Raw genomic sequence first — 21,270 nt, forward strand, 5'->3', positions numbered from 1 at the left:
TAACTCTGCTCTCTTTTTGTGTTTTTTGTTTTTAATTTTTATTTTCTTTATTGATTTTAAAGAGAGAGGAAGGGAGAAGGAGAGAGAGACAGAAACATAGATGAAAGAGAACATCAACTGGCTGCCTCCTGCACACCTCCCACTGGGGACTGGGCATGTGCTCTGACCAGGAATCAAACCAGTGACCTCCTGGTGCATGGGTTGACGCTCAACCACTGAGCCACACCAGCCGGGCTTCTCTCATTTTTTTCTATAGCATTTACAACCATCTGATATATCTGATATACTATATATTTATTTAACTGTTTCTCCCCATTTGAATATTAAGGTCCCTGAAGGCAGGAACTTTGTATATCTTTAGCACCTAGAACAGTACCTTCCGTATAGTAGGTACTCCTTATTTGCTAACTTAATGAATTACAAAACATATTGGGAGCCTAATACCCATTATGGGATGGGTAGACCCACAGTGCATTCTTACTTCAGCAGGACAGGGGCTTAGACTTCAGCCAATAGAAGGGCCATTGTACTTCTACTGAGAGACAACATGAAGGACAAGCAATTTTAGTAAATATTGTTGGTGTCATTCTAATTTAATTCTCTGAGCCCATATTCTGTGGAATATATTAAATTCTGAAGAGATGACCAGATTCCAAAGACTTTTGCTTAGTGGATGAATATGTTCATTTCTTTCATGCTCAGTCTGAATCTTTTGACTTTTCCTCCCAATATTTTTGCACAAGATCAGTAGATGCAAATCTCATTTGGGCATCTGGAAAAATTTGTACAGTACTTCAGTTCTTGATCACACAAAAGTTTCAACTGCCCTTAATTTGGCAGAGTCAGTTAAATAATCTTTTACACTTTTTAATATTTTCGTAAATGTTATTTCCATGAGTCCTCCTCTGTCTACAGTTTATGACACTATATCTTCCATTTGGTCTTCATACACACCACTCTTAAGAATTGAGCCTACAAAACAGCCTGGTACTGGCACAAGAACAGGCATATAACCAGTGGAACAGAACAGAGAACCCAGAAATGGACCCAAGGCAATATGCTCAATTAATATTTGACAGAGGTGGTAAGAGCATACAGTGGAGTAAGGACAGCCTCTTTAATAAATGGTGTTGGGAAAATTGGACAGCTACATGCAAAAAAAATGAAACTAGACCATCAACTTACACCATACACAAGAATAAACTCAAAATGGATAAAAGACTTAAATGTGACTCATGAATCCATAACAATCCTAGAAGAAAATGTAGGCAACAACTTTCAGACATCATACACAGCAGAATTTTAACTGATACATCACCTAAGGCAACAGAAACAAAGGAGAAAATGAACTCATGGGACTACATCAAACTCAAAAGCTTCTGCACAGCGAAAGATACAATCATCAAAACAGAAAGGCTACCCACTGTATGGGAGAGCATAATTGCCAATGATATATCAGATAAGGGGTTAATTTCCAATATATATAGAGTGCTCATACAACTCAACAAAAGGAAGACAAAGAACCCAATTAAAAAATGGGCAGAGCCCTGGCCGGTTTGGCTCAGCGGTTGGAGCGTCGGCCTGCGGGTACAGAGAGACCCGGGTTCAGTTCCCGCTAAGGGCACGTACCTCGGTTGCAGTTTGGCCCTGGCGGGTGGCAGCCACTTGATGTGTCCCTTCACATCGATGTTTTTCTCTCTTTCTCTTCCTCTCTCTCCCTCCCACTCTATCTGAACAAAAAATGGAAAAATGTCCTCGGGTGAGGGTAAAAAAAAAAAAAAAATGGGCAGAGGAACTAAATAGACACCTCTCCAAACAGGACGTACAAATGGCTAAGAGACATATGAAGAAATGCTCAACATCACTAATCATCAGAGAGATGCAAATTAAAACAACAATGAGGTATCACCTCACACCTGTCAGAATGGCTGCCATCAACAAATCATCAAACAACAAGTGTTGACGAGGGTGTGGAGAAAAGGGGACTCTGGTACACTGCTGGTAGAAATGCAGACTGGTGCAGCCACTGTGGAAAACACTATGGTGTTACCTCAAAAAATTAAAAATTGAACTGCCATTTGACCCAGTGATCCCACTTCTAGGAATATACCCTAAGAAGCCTGAAACACCAATCAGAAAGAATATATGTACCCCCATGTTTGTAGCAGCACTATTTACAATAGCTAAGATCTGGAAACAGCCCAAGTGTCCATCAGTAGACAAATGGATAAAAAAGCAGTGGTACATATACACAATGGAGTACTACGCAGCTGTAAGAAAGAAAGATCTCTTATCCTTTGAGACTACATGGAGGGACCTGGAAAGTATTATCCTAAGCGAAACAAGCCAAACAGAGAAAGACAAGTATCATATGATCTCACTTATTTGTGGAATATAATGATCATAACAGTCTGAGGAATGGGGTAGTCCCAGAGACGTGGAAGTGGGGTACAGACTGACAATCCCCAGAAGAGGGGGTGGTGGAGGAGAGATAAACCACTGAACTTATATGCATGTATGCATGAACAATGGACATGGACAACAAAGCTGGCGACAGGCCAGGGAGAGAGGGGGAGGGGGAATCAGTGGGGGGAAAAGGAGAAACATCTGTAACAAAAATTAATTAATTAATTAATTAATTTAAACATTAAAAAAAAAAAGAATTGAGCCTAATTTGTCTGCTGTTTTGGTTTCCCTGCAGTATTTTTTTTTTTTAAAGAGAGATGGCATGGTAAGATTCTAATGAGAAAATAAATTAATTAGTCTTTTGTCAGCATCAGTTTTTCTTATTGGAGAACCAGGCTGTAAGCCTGCAATTATCAGTGTGATAAAGATACCAGAATACACAGGGCTTCTGCTCTTTTTCTCAGCTTTTAATATGAATTTCATGGAAGTCCTCAGTCTGATAAGGGCTGTGCTGTGAGAAAGACAGGTTATGGATTGACCAGGGAAATTACCTAACCACTTCTCTCTTCCTCCGACTTCTGTAGAAATAGTTTGTATCCTCATAATTGAGCAGCAGAACACCATTGTTTCTCCTCTTTTTAATGTGGCTCTGGGTCCTAGGAGAAATTAGTTTTCTGTAAGTAGAAAGGCAGCCATACATCTCAGTAGAAAAAATCTTTCCATAGAGGACACAGACACACTAAAAGCTGTCCAATAAACAGGTAACACAGCAAACACCCAGACAGACAGGTGGCAGAGTGGCTGCTCCACATGCTATTCCTCTGTCCACCTGCCAACCCTGAAGACAGGAGTTAGAGCTTCAGATAACCCATCATTGAACTGCCGCATTTCTTTTTTTTCCCAGACTCCTTATCCAGACCAAGACGAACAGTGTTTACTAGAGCCATTGAGGGCCGAGAATTGCATTGGCAAGACAGCCACCTACAACGAATAATTAACAGCGATATATATATAGCTCCTGCCTGTCAGCGGGAAAGTGAGAGACTACTCTTTAATTCCCAAGGCCAGCCACTGTGGCTTGGTAAGTGTACCTCTCCTTTACTCTTAAGATTTTTGGAACCCAGTCTCACCTCTCGGCCTGAGTGAGCCATCTGCATCGGTACTGGCAACACAACTACAATTTTTATAGTCTTCATGCAGATTTTTTGGATCCTTGATTCGGGCCTCAGTATTTATGTGAAGCCTGAGCCTTTGGCATATGTACTCAGCGGAGGTACAATAACCTCAAACACAGGAATTTATATTCTGTATTGAAAGGAGTTAACAAATTTTTCAGAGTCCTACAAATACTCTTAGATATCAGTTCATAGGCTCCTAGTCAACAGTTACTGAGCAACATTATAATCTACTCTGAAATTATGTTTTGCTAAAAAGGCACTATGTTTGAAACTTAAATTACCCTATGCTGATAGCTAGGGCACAATCTGCATTTGTCACCAAGCTTCTTCCTTCCCACCTTTCCTACATTCCTTCAGCATAACAGAATAAAGCTTTTCCATTGTCGGTTTAAACTATCCTCTGGCCTTCTGTCATTCTATTCTTGACTTGATTACAGGATGCCTATTACAAAATAGACATTATTTTAAAATATATTTATTTCCTGAGTTTTACAGTAATGATATACATTTTTATTATCTGCTCCCAATTCCCTGCCTCTATCCCTCAGCCCATTATCTTTGTCTGTCTTGAGATCTTGCCGAATCTGGATATGTCCCTGTCCCTCTCTTTAAAGCCTTGGCCATATTCACTATGGGTCACTACCTGAAGTTCTCTTTGTTTATATTCCCTCTTTTCTGATCCAACACTTCTAATAAATCTAACAAGATTGTGAAAAAAAGACACACCTCATTAATAAACAAAGATGCAAATCAAAATAACATTTAATTACCATTTTTTGATTGTCAAATAGTCAAGGATTTAGAAAATAAAGATAATTACTTTGTGGTTGGAAGAGATTGCATGGAGATAGGTTTTCTCATACTACTGGTAGGGGTATAAATGCTTACAGCCTTTCTGAAGAGTATTTTAGCAACACTTACCAAAGCTTTTAAAACACATTCAGCCCTGGCCAGTTTGGCTCAGCGGTTAGAGCGTCGGCCTGTGGTCTGGAGAGACCCGGGTTCAGTTCCCACTAAGGGCACGTGCTTCGGTTGCAGTTTGTCCCCAGCCCTGGTTGGTCGTGCAGGTGGCAGCCACTCGATGTGTCCCTTCACGTCGATGTCTCTCTCTCTCTCTCTCTCCCTCTCTCTCTCTCTCCCTCTCTCCCTCTCTCCCTCTCTCCCTCTCTCTCCCTCCCACTCTATCTGTACAAAAAATGGAAAAATATCCTCGGGTGAGGATAAAAAAAATAAATAAATAAAAATAAAACACATTCATACCCTTTGATTCAGAAATTCTGCATCTAAGAATTTATCCTGAGCTATAATTACCTTAAAATATGCATAAAACTACAGGGTCTGTTAAAACATGGTTATAAATAGTGTATAGATGAAAAAATTGGAAACAATCTAATATCTAAAATAGGGGATCAATTAACTCAGTTGATAGTACACATAGTAGATTATAATGTTGCTTAGTGTTATGTAATCATTTTTAGTATTATAGAAGTACATTTCGTGACATGGAAAAATATTTACATTGTGTGAAGTGGAAAATCCCAGTCACAAAACAATAATTATAATATCACACCCTTGTAATTAAAACTGAATAGAAAAATCTGGATACATAGATATGAAAGTTGAAACAATGCTTATATCTGATGTTCATCTTATATTTTGCTTATCTATGTTTTCTAATTTTCTGCAATTATTTTTATAATTTTTAATGGTTTCTTTAAAAGAAATCATAAAATAAGCCATAAATCTCATTATATTCACTTGCTCATTTATAAGCCTTTGGTAGTCTTCCCATTATTCCTAAGGTAAATCAAAACTCCTTAGTATGGCATTCAAAGCTCTTTACATTCCAGATGCTACCTTTTTAGGCTATCTTTAGCCACATAACCTAATTCTACACAGAACTATTTATCATACTATGAAGATGCTATATAGAATACTTTTTATGGTTTCACTTATATGTCTTTGCTTACATGTTCTCTTTACCAGGAATGCCTTTCCCCGTTTGTCTACCTAGTAAAAATCTTACTTGTTGTACAAAGTGCAGCTCAAATATTTTCTATCTGTATATATTTCTTTCTTTTTTCAATATGTTTTTATTGACTTCAGAAAGAGAAAGGGAAGAAAGACAGAGAGAGAGAGAAACATCAATGAGGGTGAAACATCTATATTAGCTGCACGCCCCCTACTGGGGATCAAGCCCTCAACCCAGGTATGTGCCCTGACCTGGAATCAAAGCAGTGACCTCCCGGTACATGGGACGATGCCCACCCAACTGAGCCATACTGGCTGGGGTATCTGTATATATTTCTATCATGTCATTTTTTAACTCTTTTATAATTATCTGTTTATGAAACATTTTTTAGCTCTTTGAAGAAAGTGACTATTTCTTATTCATCTTTATACTTTCATTTGGCAAATAATAGGTTCTCAGGAAATTCGGGATTAATAAATGAATGAGCTCTCTCTCTCTCTCTCTCTCTCTCTCTTTTTTTTTTTTTGTTAAACCTCACCCAAGGATATTTTTCCAATGATTGTTAGATAGACTGGAAGGGAGGGAGGGAGAGAGGGAGAGAGAGAGAAACATCAGTGTGAGAGAAGCACATCAATTGGTTGCCTCCCACACGACCCCAACCAGCGCCAGGGATCTGCCCTTGACCAGAATCAAACCATGACTCTCTGGTCTGTGGGCCAATGCTCTAACCACTGAGCAACCGGCCAGGGCTGATTAATATTTCTTATAACTATGGCTAGTACCCCACATGATTAGTTCTCTATTATTCTCTCCCACCCCTTTCACAACATTTTATTATCCTAGTTGTGTGAGCCTTTCTATGCCATAGTCTGAGGCTTCAAGGTAATGCCTGTGACTTACTCAACTTTATATCCTTAAAAGATAAGATACAGTTCCTGGTACACCATAGATGTCAGGTTGAATGTGAAGAACTGAACAGAACACAAACTTCCTTTCTCAAGCATGAATTTTCCTGATTTGAAAATTTAACTCAACCAAATATCTTCTTCTCATTTGGTAGAACATGTGCCTACAGCCTGTGCTCGGGTAGATGCCCTGCGTTCCCATGGTTATCCAAAAGAGGCCCTCAGACTCACAGTGGCCATAATCAATACTCTGAGGTTGCAGCAGCAACGGCAGCTGGAAATCTACAAGCATCAGAAGAAAGGTACAATGATTAGGAGGCATCCTAACTCTTTAGGCTATTAGGAGCCATCTTAACTCCTTAGGCTAAGGCTGGTGAGGATCCTCAGGGGCTACAAGTTGTAGGACTTAATGTTCATTAAGTTTCTTTGTTTGGGACAGGCGGGGATTCCAGGTCATTCTACCTGCTATGTGGAATGTCTCACTTTACCTCTGTGACTCTTTGTCTGTAAAATGGAAATAATAATGCCAACATGCCTCCCTCAGAAGGTAGTTGGAAGACCCACTAAGATCTGATATGAGAAGATCCTTTTAAAACTATAAAGCGATATCTACATATGTGAGCTTCCAGAAACGAGCCTAAATACAGACCAAAAGTCCTTGCAGCTGGCTAATAAGCTTATAACTGGTCCTGTCAACCCAGGGCAAGACAATGAGGGAAGCTTTCTCTGAGTCTCAGGGTCAAGTCCTGAAGGAAACTGATGAGGCGACCCAGGCAGGGATAGAGAACAATGTATCTCTATCTCTCTCTAAAACTTTGACCTGCTTGTTTCCAGAACTGTTGCAGCGAGGAACCACAACCATCACAAACCTGGAAGGCTGGGTGGGCCACCCCCTGGATCCCATTGGCTGCCTATTTCTTACTTTAACTGAGGCCTGCCGTCTGAATGATGATAGCTATCTGGAAGTGTCAGGTATGGGGGTCAGCCTGGCAAGCTAGAATTGCTGTTGGTAGCCCCCTCCTTCCTGCCAGATCTGTTCTACCCTTCCTGTAGTCTTTTCTCTTATCCAAATAGCACCTGCCCTGAAAAGTTCCCTTAGGCTTCCTCTCTTTCCCACCTTCCTCTCTTTCCCACCTTCCTTTCCTACCCTGGACTAGCCCTGTCCTCTCACATTTTACCTTGCCACCTTCTTGCTCCTCCCACTTCCCATGAATACCTAAAAAGTGTGATCCATGCCCGCCTGGTGTGGCTTTTAGTGGGTGAGCATCGACCCATGCACCAAGAGGTCATTGGTTTGATTTCTGGTCAGGTCACATGCCCACATTGTGGGCCAAATCCCCAGTTCAGGGACATGCAGGAAGCGACCAATAGATGTTCTCTCTCATTGATGTTTTTATCTCTCTCTCCCTTTCTCTCTCTCTAAAATCAATAAAGAAAAAATTTTTTTTTTAAACAACAACAAAAGAGTGTGATCCAAGGGAAATATGGGGTAGAGACATTTCAGGAGTCAGAAGCCAAGTCCTCAGAGCAGTCTGGAAGTGAGAAAGAACTTCCATCAGGAGTGTATGTATCCCTTGCAATTGTATAGTACTCTCAGGTTTCCTTTGAACTTTCTTCCTCATGATGGTTTTGTACCAATTTTACAAATGTGAAACAGAAGGGATGTAATTCAGTAGTCTCAAAGTAGCAAGGACTGGAGACAGAATTGATTCTTTTCATTTATGCTGTCACTGTGTTGTATACACACGTCTATTATAGTATTTAACACACTATTACAATTTGTTTACAAGTGAGTATCTCTTACTATGCTGTCAGCTCCTTGAAAGCAGAAATTATGACTGCCTTATTTTTATGATCCCAGCACTTAGTGTAATACCTCTCATTTAGTAATCTTTCATAAATACTTAACAGATGAATGAAAGAGAAAAGGAAAGAAACCAAACTCTGACTTTTAAACCTGTGCTCTTTTCCTGAAAGTTTGAACCTAAAGGTGGAGCATGTAAAGTAATAATAACATAGAAGTTACAAGGGTTATAAAACTATTAGTTATAAAACTAATAGTTTAGCTGGGTGGACTCGGATTTCTCTGGGTGGAGATAAGGGTGGCCCTTAAAAGGGAATCATCATCTTTGGTCTGTTTCATGTACACAGTGACACTTGCATCTACAAAGTCTAAGCTTGCACTGGGGATTTATTCACCACTGACATACACTTAGCTCCTTCTATACACCAGGCCCTGGAAGTACCTAGGGTAATAAGATAAAGTCTCTTTCCTTTAAGATACTGACACTCTAGTGAAAGAAACAGGTACGAAAACAGATAATTATGGTATTACATAATGTGCTAGCAAAAAATTAGTATAATAGTTTTATTCTTACCCAACTGACCCAGCCAGTCATATATTAAGAAGGAGCTAGGAATCTTTGTGGTTCTGTGTAACCTTTTTTCAGTATATTTTTCTTACTGCTGTGGGGTTCTGACTCAGCTTGCCTGTGACAGCTGCTAACCAAGCTGTATTCCAAAGTGAGAGGGAGAGAGGAGCAGATGAATCCACGGGGCCTGACCTAAGGGATCTGGTGACCTGTTGCCCTCAGATATGAATGAAAGCAGACCCTCTGTATACCAGCATGTACCCATGGCAGCAGGCTGCCCAAACAGCAGTGAGTCCTACCTGTCATTGGCCTTGGAAGTTGCTCTGATGGGGATGGGTCAACAGAGGGTGATGCCTGAAGGCCTCTATGCACAGGACAAGGTGTGTCGTAATGAGGAGCAGCTCCTGAGTCGACTCCAGGAGCTTCAGCTGGACAACGAACTAGTGCAAACACTGAAGAAACAGTGCATCTTACTACTGGAAGGTAAGTAAAGAAAGGGCTATTGTCACAGTGTCTTTGACCTGACTTTGGGTGCCCTTCAATAATAGAGCACAGGTACAGAAATATTTTTTGGCATTAAAGTATACTAAAGGTTCCCATGACTAGCAAACGTGGGATCCTAGGGCTCAGGTCTAGGCTGGCAAATAGAAGCATACAGATAAATAACTGGCTGGCTTATCTTCTTCCTGCAGGAGGCCCCTTCAGTGGTCTGGGAGAAGTCATTCACCGAGAGAGTGTTCCCATGCATACCTTTGCCAAGTATTTGTTCTCAGCTCTGCTGCCTCATGATCCAGACCTGTCCTATAAATTAGCCTTACGGGCCATGAGGTGGGTAACCATTTCCTAGTCCAGTTCTCTCCACCAAAGCAGAAGTCTTCGGTGCTCTTTTTCTTTGTTTATCTCACTTTTATCACTTTCTTTTTTTGTCTACTCTATTGGATCTACCACCAAGCCTGCCCTAAATGGCTTAGACATTTTCATATGATCTAGAATTCCTATCTGGGATGCCTTGCTAGTGACCCACTTGGCTCCTTGGCTATACTCTTGGTGGGTCATCTGAGGAAGCCTTGAGTTTTTAATAGAAATGGAGCATCTATGAACTGAGTCTTCCTGTCCTGGGCCAGTTAAGCAGCCTGAGAAGGGGGTTGAGCCTTTCCATAGCCCAACTGAGTCATGGTTCCCAGGAACAGGTCACCAGATGCACCTGGGGAGGTAGAAATAAGTCTTTCTATACCAAAACTTGAAAACAGTGAGCTATAGACATCTTGATCCCAAAGTAGAATAGGATTCTTGGTTCAGGCAAGACCACAAAGATGCAGCAGACCATACAGAAGAATTTTAGTTAAACCATAAGGTTGAGAGAGCTCTCACCTCAACCAGAAAAGAATTGCTGAGTATTCCTTGGTGTATATTTTTTATACTTTTAAAAATAATCTTATGGCTCTTGAACTGCCTTTCAAACCTATTTGCAGTGACTATTCAGCTTGAGTTCTACAAGTGTCCTGGCACTCACCTTATATAGAGTACAATACCCTAGATTTTTAATCTTCAAAGTTCATAGTTAACCCTTTCCTACTCATTTACTTCATTGCAAAGAATAAGCTTTTCTAAGATGGCTCAAAATGGCAAGGGTCTGGATGATGGCTAATAACTCTGAATTTTCTAGGTTACCTGTTTTAGAAAACTCAACTTCTACAGGCGACACTTCCCACCCTCACCATATGGTGTCTATGGTGCCCAGTCGTTATCCTCGCTGGTTCACACTTGGACACTTGGAATCACAGCAGTGTGAACTGGCCTCCACCATGCTGACTGCTGCCAAAGGTGAGCATAGATAGATCTTAGGCTTCAGCACCCCCACTATGCCAGCCCAGTCATGGCCCTGTCAAGGGCTTGGGCTGCAATCTCCTGAAGAAGAGAAGCTGTGTATCCTCCCTTGACCTCTTAGACTGATAGGGATCCTCACTTTGCCGCCATGAGAATGAGCACCTGGGTCTAGTCCAAAGTTTTGCCCTACATACTAATTAAGATCCTGAATACATAAAATAAGATAATTTCTAAGGTAACTTCTAAATCTGCCCGTCCATCTGATAAAGTCTCTTCACCTTTCCAAGCCTCGGGTTCAGAATCTATAAAACAGGGATCATTGTCAATGACCTGTCAGTCTCCCAGGGCCATTGGAAGATTCAGTGAAGTGATGACTAAGATGGAGCTGCAGATCTCTTTACACATATGAAAGTTTGTGAGTTTTCCAAGGTCCTGGTCAAAAGATAGACAGCCAAAGTGACTCTCAGGCTTTCAAGCTCACATGCTCCCTGTTTGCTATGGATGTTTTACCACAAAGAAAAATGAAAATTAGCTTCTGGGAAGCTATAATAAAATACTAACTATTATGGACTGTAAGTATTTTTCTGATACGAGGTAATACATGGACTTTTCAAAGCACTTTTTATTAAAAATAACTTCATGTTGTATCTTCTTATTGCACAAAAAAATACATGCTCGTTTTAGAAAAGGGTAAAAGATCCCTGGCCGGTTTGGCTCAGCGGTTAGAGCATTGGCCTGCAGTCCAGAGAGACCTGGGTTCAGTTCCCGCTAAGGGCGTGTACCTCGGTTGCAGTTTGTCCCCAGCCCTGGTTGGGTCGTGCAGGTGGCAGCCACTCGATGTGTACCTTTCACATCGAGCTCTCTCTCTCTCTTCCTCTCTCTCCCTCCCGCTCTATCTGAATGAAAAAATGTCCTTGGGTGAGTATTTAAAAAAAAAAAATTAGAAAAGGGTAAAAGATACAGGTAGAGTAATATAAAAATGATCAATAAACTAGTCAAAAATTGAGCAAAAACTATAATCAGGCATTTTATAGAAAAAAAGGATACAGATGACTTAAACAATTTAAATGCCTGGCTTTACTTGAGAAATACAAATTAAAATTACCCTGAGATAACATTTTTCACCAAACTTATTAGCAAAAATCAGTAAATTTGATAATAGTCATCCATGCAGAAAGTGGTGGTGGCAGTGGCCTGTTATGGAATGTCAGATTCTGAGCAGGATAAGGATGACTACAGATCCAAGATGCTCAGTGAACCTCAAGCACAAGAAATATGGGGGGAAAAAACTATACCAAGGCACAACACAAACAAATTGCTTAAAACCAGTGATAAAAGAGAAACTCTTACTTAAAAGCAACTAGAGGAAAAAAGACACATTACATACAAAGGACAAAAGATAAGGATGAGAGCAAGTTTCTCATTGGAAGCAGTATAAGCTAGAAGACTGGAGAAAAAGTGCTTTGTAAAAAAACTGTCAATCTAAAATTCTATACCAGTGAAAATATATTTCAAAAACAAAGGTGGAATAAAAAACTTTTTCAGAAAATCACAATTGAATTAGAAATCAATAGTAAAAAGTTATCTGGAAAATCCACCAAAATTTTGGAAATTAAACTGCATACTTTTATATAACTCACTGGACAAAGGGGGGAAAAACACAAGAAAATTAGAAAATGCTTTGATGTGAATGAAAATGAAAGCATAGCATATCAAAATTTGGAATGCAGCTAAAGCTTACTTAGAAGAAAATTTTGGCCCTGGCCAGTTTGGCTCAGCGGTTAGAGTGTCGGCCTGCGGTCCATAGAGACCCGAGTTCAGTTCCTGCTGAGGGCACGTACCTCAGTTGCAATTTGTCCCTGGCCCTGGTTTGTCGTGCGGGTGGCAGCCACTCGTTTCATGTCAATGTTTCTCTCTCTCTCTCTCTTTCCCTCCCTCCCACTCTATCTGAACAAAAAATGGAAAAATGTCCTCGGGTGAGGATAAAAAAAAAAAGAAGAGAAAATTTTGGCACTACATGTCTATATTTGAAAAGAAGAAAGGTTTCAAATCAGTAATCTCAGCTTCTACCTTAAGAAACCAAAAGAAGAAGAGCAAATGAAACCCAAAGTAAGCAGAAGAAAGGAAATAAAGATCAGAGCATAAATCAATGAAATAGAATATAGGAAAACTGTAGAGAAAAATCAATGAAACCAAAAGCTGGTACTTTGGAAAGAAAAATAAATTGAAATCTGTTGAGATGATAAAGAAAAAAAGACAGAAGACAAAAATTACCAATATCAAGAATGAGAAAGGTAACATCACAACAGATTCTAAAGATTTTAAATGATAAGCGAGTATTGTGAATAATATTATGCCAATAAATTCAACAACATAAATGAAATACACTAATTCCTTGAAAAACACAAACTACCAAAGCTCACTCAAAATTAAACAGGAGCTAAGTAAATACTGAAAAGAATTGAAAACTTGCCCTCCAACAGGTTCTTCTACACCAGTGTTCAGTAGCAGTACTATTCACAGTAACCAAAAGTTGGAAATAACTCGTGTTAATCAACATATGAAAAGATAAAGAAAATGTGATATATACATTTAATGGAATATTATTTAGGCATGAAAAGGAATGAAATTCTGATACATGCTAAAACATGGATGAACCTTGAAAACATGCTAGGTGAAATAAACTAAACTCAAAAGGAAAATATTGCATGATTCCACTTATATAATGTATCAAGAATAGCCACAGTAAAGAAACATCAATGGCCCTGGCCGGTTTGGCTCAGCGGTTGGAGCGTCGGCCTGCGGTCCTGAGAGACCTGGGTTCGGTTCCCGCTAAGGGCACGTACCTCGGTTGCAGTTTGTCCCCGGCCCTGGTCAGTTGTGCAGGTGGCAGCCACTCGATGTGTTCCTTTCACATCGATGTTTCTCTCTGTTCCTCTCTCTCCCTCCCACTCTACCTGAACAAAAAATGGAAAAATATCCTCTGGTGAGGATAAAAAAAAAGAAAAAGAAACATCAATGGATACTACATTAATGGGTAAACATTTGGTAATGAGTGGATGTTTTCATAGGCTCAAAGTATCTCTCCACAACATACTTATCAATCATAAAGAAAAAAGTGTAACCCTAATATAGTGGCAGATACCACTTTACTAAAGTGGCCACAGTTAATATCATAAATTCATAGAAGCAAAATGTAGAGTAGAAGAGAAATTTATAGAAACAGGAAGTAGAATGCCGAGGCTGAGGAAATGAGGAATTACTTAATGAATATAGGGGTGTCTATTTGGGATGACAAAAAAGGTCTGGAATTGAATAGTGGTGATGGTTGCATAACACTGTGAATATACTTACTGTAGCTGAAAACTTTTTTTTTTTTTTTAATCCTCACCCGAGGATATTTTTCCATTTTTTGTACAGATAGAGTGGGAGGGAGAGAGAGGAAGGGAGAAAGAGTGAGAAACATCGACGTGAAGGGACACATCGAGTGGCTGCCACCCGCACGACCAACCAGGGCCGGGGACAAACTGCAACCAAAGTACATGCCCTTAGCGGGAACCGAACCCGGGTCTCTCCGGACCGCAGGCCGACACTCTAACCGCTGAGCCAAACCAGCCAGGGCAGCTGAAAACTTTTTTACAAAGAAAAATCCACACCTAGTTGGTAAATTCTACCAAACATTTAAGGATAACATAACAATTATGTACAAACTCTTCCAGAAATTGGAAGAAGAGGAAATAATTCTCAACTCTGTGAAGCCAGCATTAACCCTGATACCAAGCCAGATAAAAATCATTATAAGAAAAGAAAACTACAGACTAATATCCTCATGAAGCATAGATGCAAAAAGTATTAATAAAAATTTAGCAGATCAGCCTGGCCGGTGTGGCTCAGTGGTTGAGCGTCGACCCATGCACCAAGAGGTCTCCAGTTCGATTTCTGGTCAGGTCACATGCCCAGGTTGTGGGCCAAATCCCCAGTGGAGGGCATGCTGGAGGCGGCTGTTGATGTTCTCTCTCATCCATGTTTCTATCTCTATTTCCCATTCCCTTCCTCTCTCTCTAAAAATCAATAAAGGAAAAAAAATTTAGCAGATTAAATCCAATAATATATAAAAAAGATAATACATCATGACCAAATTGGGTTTACCCCAGGAGTATAAGTTTGGTTTAACATTTAAAAACCAAGCTATAGCCCTGGCCAATTTAGCTCAGTGGTTGGAGTGTCAGCCCGCAGACCAGAGAATCCCAGGTTTGGTTCCCACTAAGGGCACAAACTTTGGTTGCAGTTTGTCCCCAGCCCAGGTTGGGGTCGTGTGGGTGGCAAGCAGTCAATGTGTCTCTCTCACATTGATGTTTCTCTCTATATATCCCCCCTCCCCCACTCTGTCTGAGGATAAATGCAAAAATGTCCTCAGGTGAGGATAAAAAAAACAAACAAACTATAATTCACTACATTAATAGGAGGGGTGGGGGGAACACACATATGGATATTTCAATAATACAGAAAACGCATTTAATAAAATCTAGCATTTATTCCTAATAAAAAGAGTAAAACTCTCAACAAACTAGGAATAGAAGGAAATATCCTCAATATGATTAAGGGCATCTATGATACAGCTACCCTTATTCTTAATAGTAAAATATTTAATCCTTTCTTTCTAACATCAGGAACAGGGCAAACATACTTCCCTTTACCACTTCTATTCTAAGTAGTTCTAAGCCAATGCAATAAGACAATAAAAGATAGCCAGATTAGAAAGAAAGGGGTAAACTGTTTTTATCCTCTGATGACATGATCATCTATGTAGAAAATCCTGTGGATTTTCCAAGAAGCTATTAGAACTAATAATGAGCTCAGCAGGGTTACAGGATACAAGATCAATATATAAAATAAATATACCATCACTGAACAATCAGATATTGAAAATTTTAAATTACCATTATAATAGCATCAAGAAAATATGAATACTTGAGAATAAACCTGATAGATGTGCAAGGACCTATATAGTTAAAATCATATTGCTGAGAGAAATTTAAAAAGACCTAAATAAATGGAAAGACATACTATGCTCATGGATTAGAAGACTCAGTATTGTTAAGATGTTGATTCCTGGAAAACCAATAAATGTTAAAGTTAAAAAAAAAAGATGTTGATTCTTACCCAGCCAGTGTGGCTCAGTGGATTGAGCGTCATCCCATGGACTGCAAGGTCCTGGTTCAATTCCCAGTCAGGGCACATGCCTGAGTTTTGGGCTCAATCCACAGTAGGTGGTATGCAGGAGGCAGTTGATCCATGTTTCTCTCTCTCATCGATGTTTCTATATCTCTCTCCCTTCCTCTCTCTCTGAAAATAAAATCAATAAAAATACATTTAAGAAAATAATAAATGACAAATCACAGGCAAAGATGTTCAGCATCATTAGACATAAGGGAAATGCAAGTCAAAACCACAATGAGCCCTGGCCGGTTTGGCTCAGCAGTTAGAGCGTTGGCTTGCAGACCAGAGTCCCAGGTTCGGATGCAGTTTGTCCTCAGCCCTGGTTTGGGTTGTGTGGGTGGCAACCACTCAATGTGTCTCTCTCACATCGATGTTTCTCCCCCCCACCCCACCCCCCTTCTCTCCTGCTCTATCTGGAGATAAATGCAAAGATGTCCTCAGGTGAGGATAAAAAAAAAAAATTAAAAAAAAACCACCACAATGAGATACCCCTTTTCACCCACTAGAGTGGCTGTTATTAATAATAACACACGTTGGCAAGGATGTGGAGAAATTGGAACCTTATACATTGCTGAAATGTAAAGTGGTGCAGCTGCTGTGGGAAATAGTTTTATGGTTCCTGAAATTTTTAAATAAAATTACCATATGACCCAGCCATCCTACTCCTAGGTATATATCTCTAAAAGAATTGAAAACAGCCTAGCCAGTGTGGCTCAGGGGTTGAGTGTCAACCCATGCACCAAGAGGTCGCCAGTTCGATTACCAGTCAGGGTACAGGCCCAGGTTGTGGGCCCGATCCCCAGTGGAGGGCATGCAGGAGGCAGCTAGTCAATGTTCTCTTCATCAATGTTTCTATCTCTCTCTCCTTCTCCCTTCCTCTCTCTCTAAATCAATAAAGAAAAAAAATTTTTTAATAAAAAATTAAAAACAGGAACTCAAACAGATACTTATATACTAATGTTCACTGCAGCATTTTCACAATAGCCAGAAGTTGTAAACAACCCAAATGTCCATCAACATATGAATATATAAACAACATGTGGTATATACACACAATAGAATAGTGTTAAGTCATAAAAAGAAATGATGTTCTGCCCTCTGATGTGGCTCAATAGTTGAACATTAACCCCTGCACCAAGAGGTTGCCGGTTCCATACCTGGTCAGGGTAGATGCACATATTGTGGGCCAAATCCCCAGTGGGGGACATGCAGGAGGTGGCCAATCAATGTTCTCTCTCACTGACGTTTCTCTCTCTCCCTCTCCCTCTAAAATCAATAAAGAAAAAAAATTTTTTTTAAAAAGTAGCTTAGAGCTCTGGCCAGTGTGGTTCAGTTGGTTGAGCACTGAAGGGTTGCTGGTGCAATTCCAGGGCAGGGCACATGCCCAGGTTTTGGGCTCGATCACCAGTCATGGTGTGTGCAGAAAGCAGCTGTTTCTCTCTCACATCAATGTTTCTCTCTCTCTCTCTCCCCATCTCTCCATCCCTCATTTTCTCTTTCTCTTTCTCTCCCTCTCTCTTTCAAATTAATACAGATTTTTTTTAAAAAGTAGATTAGAGATTAACAGGGACTGAGGGAAGAGACAACGGAGAGTTATTGCTTAATGAGTACAAAATTTCTCTTTGGGGTGATGAAAAGGTTTTGGAAATAGATAGTGGTGATATTTACACAGCATGGTGAATGTGATTAGCACCACTAGATTGTACACTTAAAAATGGTTAAAATATGCCCTGGCTGGTTTTGCTCAGCGGTTAGAGCATTGGCCTGTGGACCAAAGAGTCTCGGTTTTGATTCTGGCCAAGGGCACGTACCTCTGTTGCGATTCGTCCTCGGCCCTGTTGGGGTCATGTGGGTGGCAACCAATTAATATGTCTCTCTCACACTGATATTTCTCTCTCTCTCTCTCTCTCTCTCTCTCTCTCTCTCTCTCGCCCTACCTCCTGTTCTATCTGAAAATAGATGCAAAGATGTCCTCAGGTGAGGATTAAAAAAATATATTAAAATACAAAGTTTTATTACATATATATTTTAACCACAAATAAGTTAGTAAGCAAATAGATCCTCAGTATAAACACTGAACAGCACTGGGCTTCATTTTATCTCAGTACTTTAAGCATATATTTAACTTCTCTGTCTAGCTTATGTGATTTTCCTTTCAAAACATTTTTTACAAAAAGAAACTCAGGGCTTAAACAAACAAACCCGTGGTATCGTCACCACTATGACCCTCACTTTTTCCATACCCTTTAGACTCACTACCAGATTAGCTGCATTGAAAACAGGACGACTCTGGAAAAGATACTCCACTGGAAAGCATGCATAGTAGTTTATTTAGCCAGTTAATTATTTTCATCTTTAAAATTATTTCTTAACCATAGTCAGATTTCTACAGCAACAACAAAGTAAAGTGTGGAGAAAGGTATACCATGATGACATAAAAGAAAGCTGGAGTACCTATATTAATTTTAGACAAATCAGGCTTCAAAACATGGGAAATTATCAGGGCTAAAGAGGGGTACTACATAGTGATAAAGGGGTCAGTTTTCCAAGAAGACATAATCCTTGATGTATAACAACAGAACACCAATATGTGAGGCAAAAACTGATAGAACCACCCTGACCTGGTGGCTCCACTGGAGCATAGTCCTGTACACCAAAAGGTGGAAGGTTTGATTCATGGTCAAGGCACACACCTAGGATGCAGATTCGATCCTTGGTTGGGGTGTGTATGACAGGCAACCGATTGATGTTTCTCTTTTACATTGATGTTTCTCTCTCTCTCTCTCCCTCTCTCTCTCTCTCTCTCTCAAGTCAATAACATATTCTCAGGTGAGGATTTAAAAAAACCTGATAGAACTGCAAGGAGAAATGGACAAATCTATTATAGCTGGAGAATTCAGCACACTTCTGTAGTAATTGATAAACTACAGCAGGCAGAAAACCAGTAAGGATATATTTGAACTGAACAGCATCATATTAATTAACTGGATGTAATTAATGTTTCTAAAATACTTAATGAAACAACAGAATATGCATTCTTCTCAAACTCATGAAATGTTCACCAAGATAGACTACCTTCTAGATCATAAAACACACCTCAATAAATTGACAAGAATAGAAATCATACAAAGTAGGATTTCATACCGCAGTGGAATTAAAACTAGAAACCAATAACAGAAAGATATCTGGAAAATCCCAAAATACGTGGAAATCGAACACACTTCCAAGTAACACGTGAGTCAAAGATGTCTCGAGACATCTGTAAATATTTCGAGCTAAATGAAAGTTAAAATAAAACTGATGAAAATGTGTAGGATGCAGCGAAAGCAGTGCTTGGAGGGAAATTTACAGCATTAAGTACATATGTTAGAAAAGAATAAAAATTTAAATCAATAATATATCAGCTCACATGTTAGAATGGCTGTTTTTCAAAAGATGAGATAACAAGTGCTGGCAAGGATGTGAAGAAAAAAGAAAGCTTTTACACTGTTGGTAGGAATGTAAATTGGTTCAGCCACTATAGAAAACAGTATGGAGGTTCCTCAAAAAATTAAAAGTATTTGTGTGGCGGACACACAATGCAATGTACAGATCATGTATCATATAAATGTACACTTGAAACCTATATGACCCTATTGGTCAGTGCCACCCCAATAAATTTAAAAAATTAGAAGTAGAACTACCGTACATGGTCCACTAATTCTACTTCTGGATATATATCCGAAGGAAATCAAATCACTATCTCTAAGAGGTATCTGTACCTCCATGTTTATTGCATTGCAGTATTATTCATTATAGCCAAGATTTGGAAACAACCTAAGTGTCCATTGATGGATAAATGGATAAAGAAAGTGTGGTATACACAGACACACACACATATTATTCAGTCTTTTTTTTTTTTATCCTCACCTGAGGACATTTTTCCTTTTTTTGTTCAGGTAGAGTGGGAGGGGGAGAGAGGAACAGAGAGAGAGAGAGAAACATCGACGTGAAAGGAACACATCGAGTGGTTGCCACCCGCACAACCGTCCAGGGCCGGGGACAAACTGCAACCGAGGTACGCGCCCTTAGCGGGAACCGAACCCGGGTCTCTCTGGACCGCGGGCTGACACTCTAACCGCTGAGCCAAACCGGCCAGGGCTTATTCAGCCATTTTTAAAAAGGGGAAATCCATTCACTTGCAACAGCATGGATGAACCTTAAGAGCATTGTGCTAAATGAAGTAAGTCAGACAGAAAAAGACAGATATGTATGATCTCATTTTATGTGTGGAATCTGAAAAAGCCAAACTCATAGAAACAAAGTAGCTGGTGCTTGGCAGGTGTAGGAAAAATGAGGTGTTGGTCAGAACAAATTTTCAGTTATAACATGATTAAGTTCTGAGGATCCAATGTATAACATGGTGACTATTGTACACTTGAAATTTCCTAATAGAGTAAATCTTTTTCTTCTTTATTTTTAGAGAGAGAGGAAGGGAGAGGGAGAGAGAGATAGAAACATCAATGAGAAAGAACATCGATTGACTGCCTCCTGCATGCCTCCCACTGGGGACCAGGCCCACAACCTAGGCATGTGTCCTGAATAAAACTGGCAACCTCTTGGTGCATGGGTCTACGCTCAACCACTGAGCCACACCAGCCGGGCTTAACAGAGTAAATCGTAAATGTTCTTAACCACACCAAAAAAATATAAATAACTGTGTGAAGTGACAGATGTGTTAAATAACCTTATTGAGACAATCATTTGCAATACATATTTAAAATCACGTTGTATACCTTAAACTTATACAATGTTAAATCTATTATATCTCATTAAAGCTTAGGGTAAATAAAATAAATAAGCTTTCACCTTAGAAAACTAAAAAAAAAAAGAAGAAACAGAAGAGCAATATAAACCTAAAGCTAGCAGGAAAAATAATAATAAAAGAGCAAAAAACAATGAAATTTAAAATAGAAAAATAATAGAGAAAAACCAATGAAAACAAAAGCTGGCCCTGGCCAATTTGGCTCAGCGGTTAGAGCATCGGCCTGTGGTCCAGAGAGACCCGGGTTGGGTTGCCGCTAAGGACACGTACCTCGGTTGCAGTTTGTCCCCGGCCCTGGTTGGGCTGTGCGGGTGGCAACCACTCGATGTGTCCCTTTCACATGGATGTTTCTCTCTCTCTCTCCCTTCCTCCCTCCTCCCTCCCTCCCTCCCTCCTACTGTATCTGAACAAAAAAATGGAAAAATGTCCTCAGGTGAGGATAAAAAAACAAAAACAAAAGCTACTTCTTTGAAAATATCATTAAATTTGATAAACTTCTATCCAGCTAACCGAGAAAAAAGAGAAAAAATAAATGACTAATACCATAAATGAAAGAGGTGCCATCATTACTGATCCCATGGGCATT

At 39.8% G+C, this 21,270-nt stretch overlaps 1 protein-coding gene across 1 annotated transcript in view; it reads left to right on the forward strand.

Annotated features, from left to right (window-relative positions):
* ZSWIM5 (zinc finger SWIM-type containing 5) overlaps nt 1–21,270 on the forward strand; it is a 184,973-nt gene that overhangs the window by 153,338 nt on the left and 10,365 nt on the right. The window contains exons 6-11 of the mRNA XM_036256434.1: nt 3,311–3,487; nt 6,617–6,763; nt 7,296–7,433; nt 9,056–9,316; nt 9,526–9,661; nt 10,500–10,657. Coding sequence (XP_036112327.1) covers nt 3,311–3,487; nt 6,617–6,763; nt 7,296–7,433; nt 9,056–9,316; nt 9,526–9,661; nt 10,500–10,657 — 1,017 coding nt within the window. The remainder of the gene's footprint in view (nt 1–3,310; nt 3,488–6,616; nt 6,764–7,295; nt 7,434–9,055; nt 9,317–9,525; nt 9,662–10,499; nt 10,658–21,270) is intronic.

This window comes from Molossus molossus, unplaced genomic scaffold (genome assembly GCF_014108415.1).
Source record: "Molossus molossus isolate mMolMol1 unplaced genomic scaffold, mMolMol1.p scaffold_m16_p_12, whole genome shotgun sequence".
NCBI lineage: Eukaryota > Metazoa > Chordata > Mammalia > Chiroptera > Molossidae > Molossus > Molossus molossus.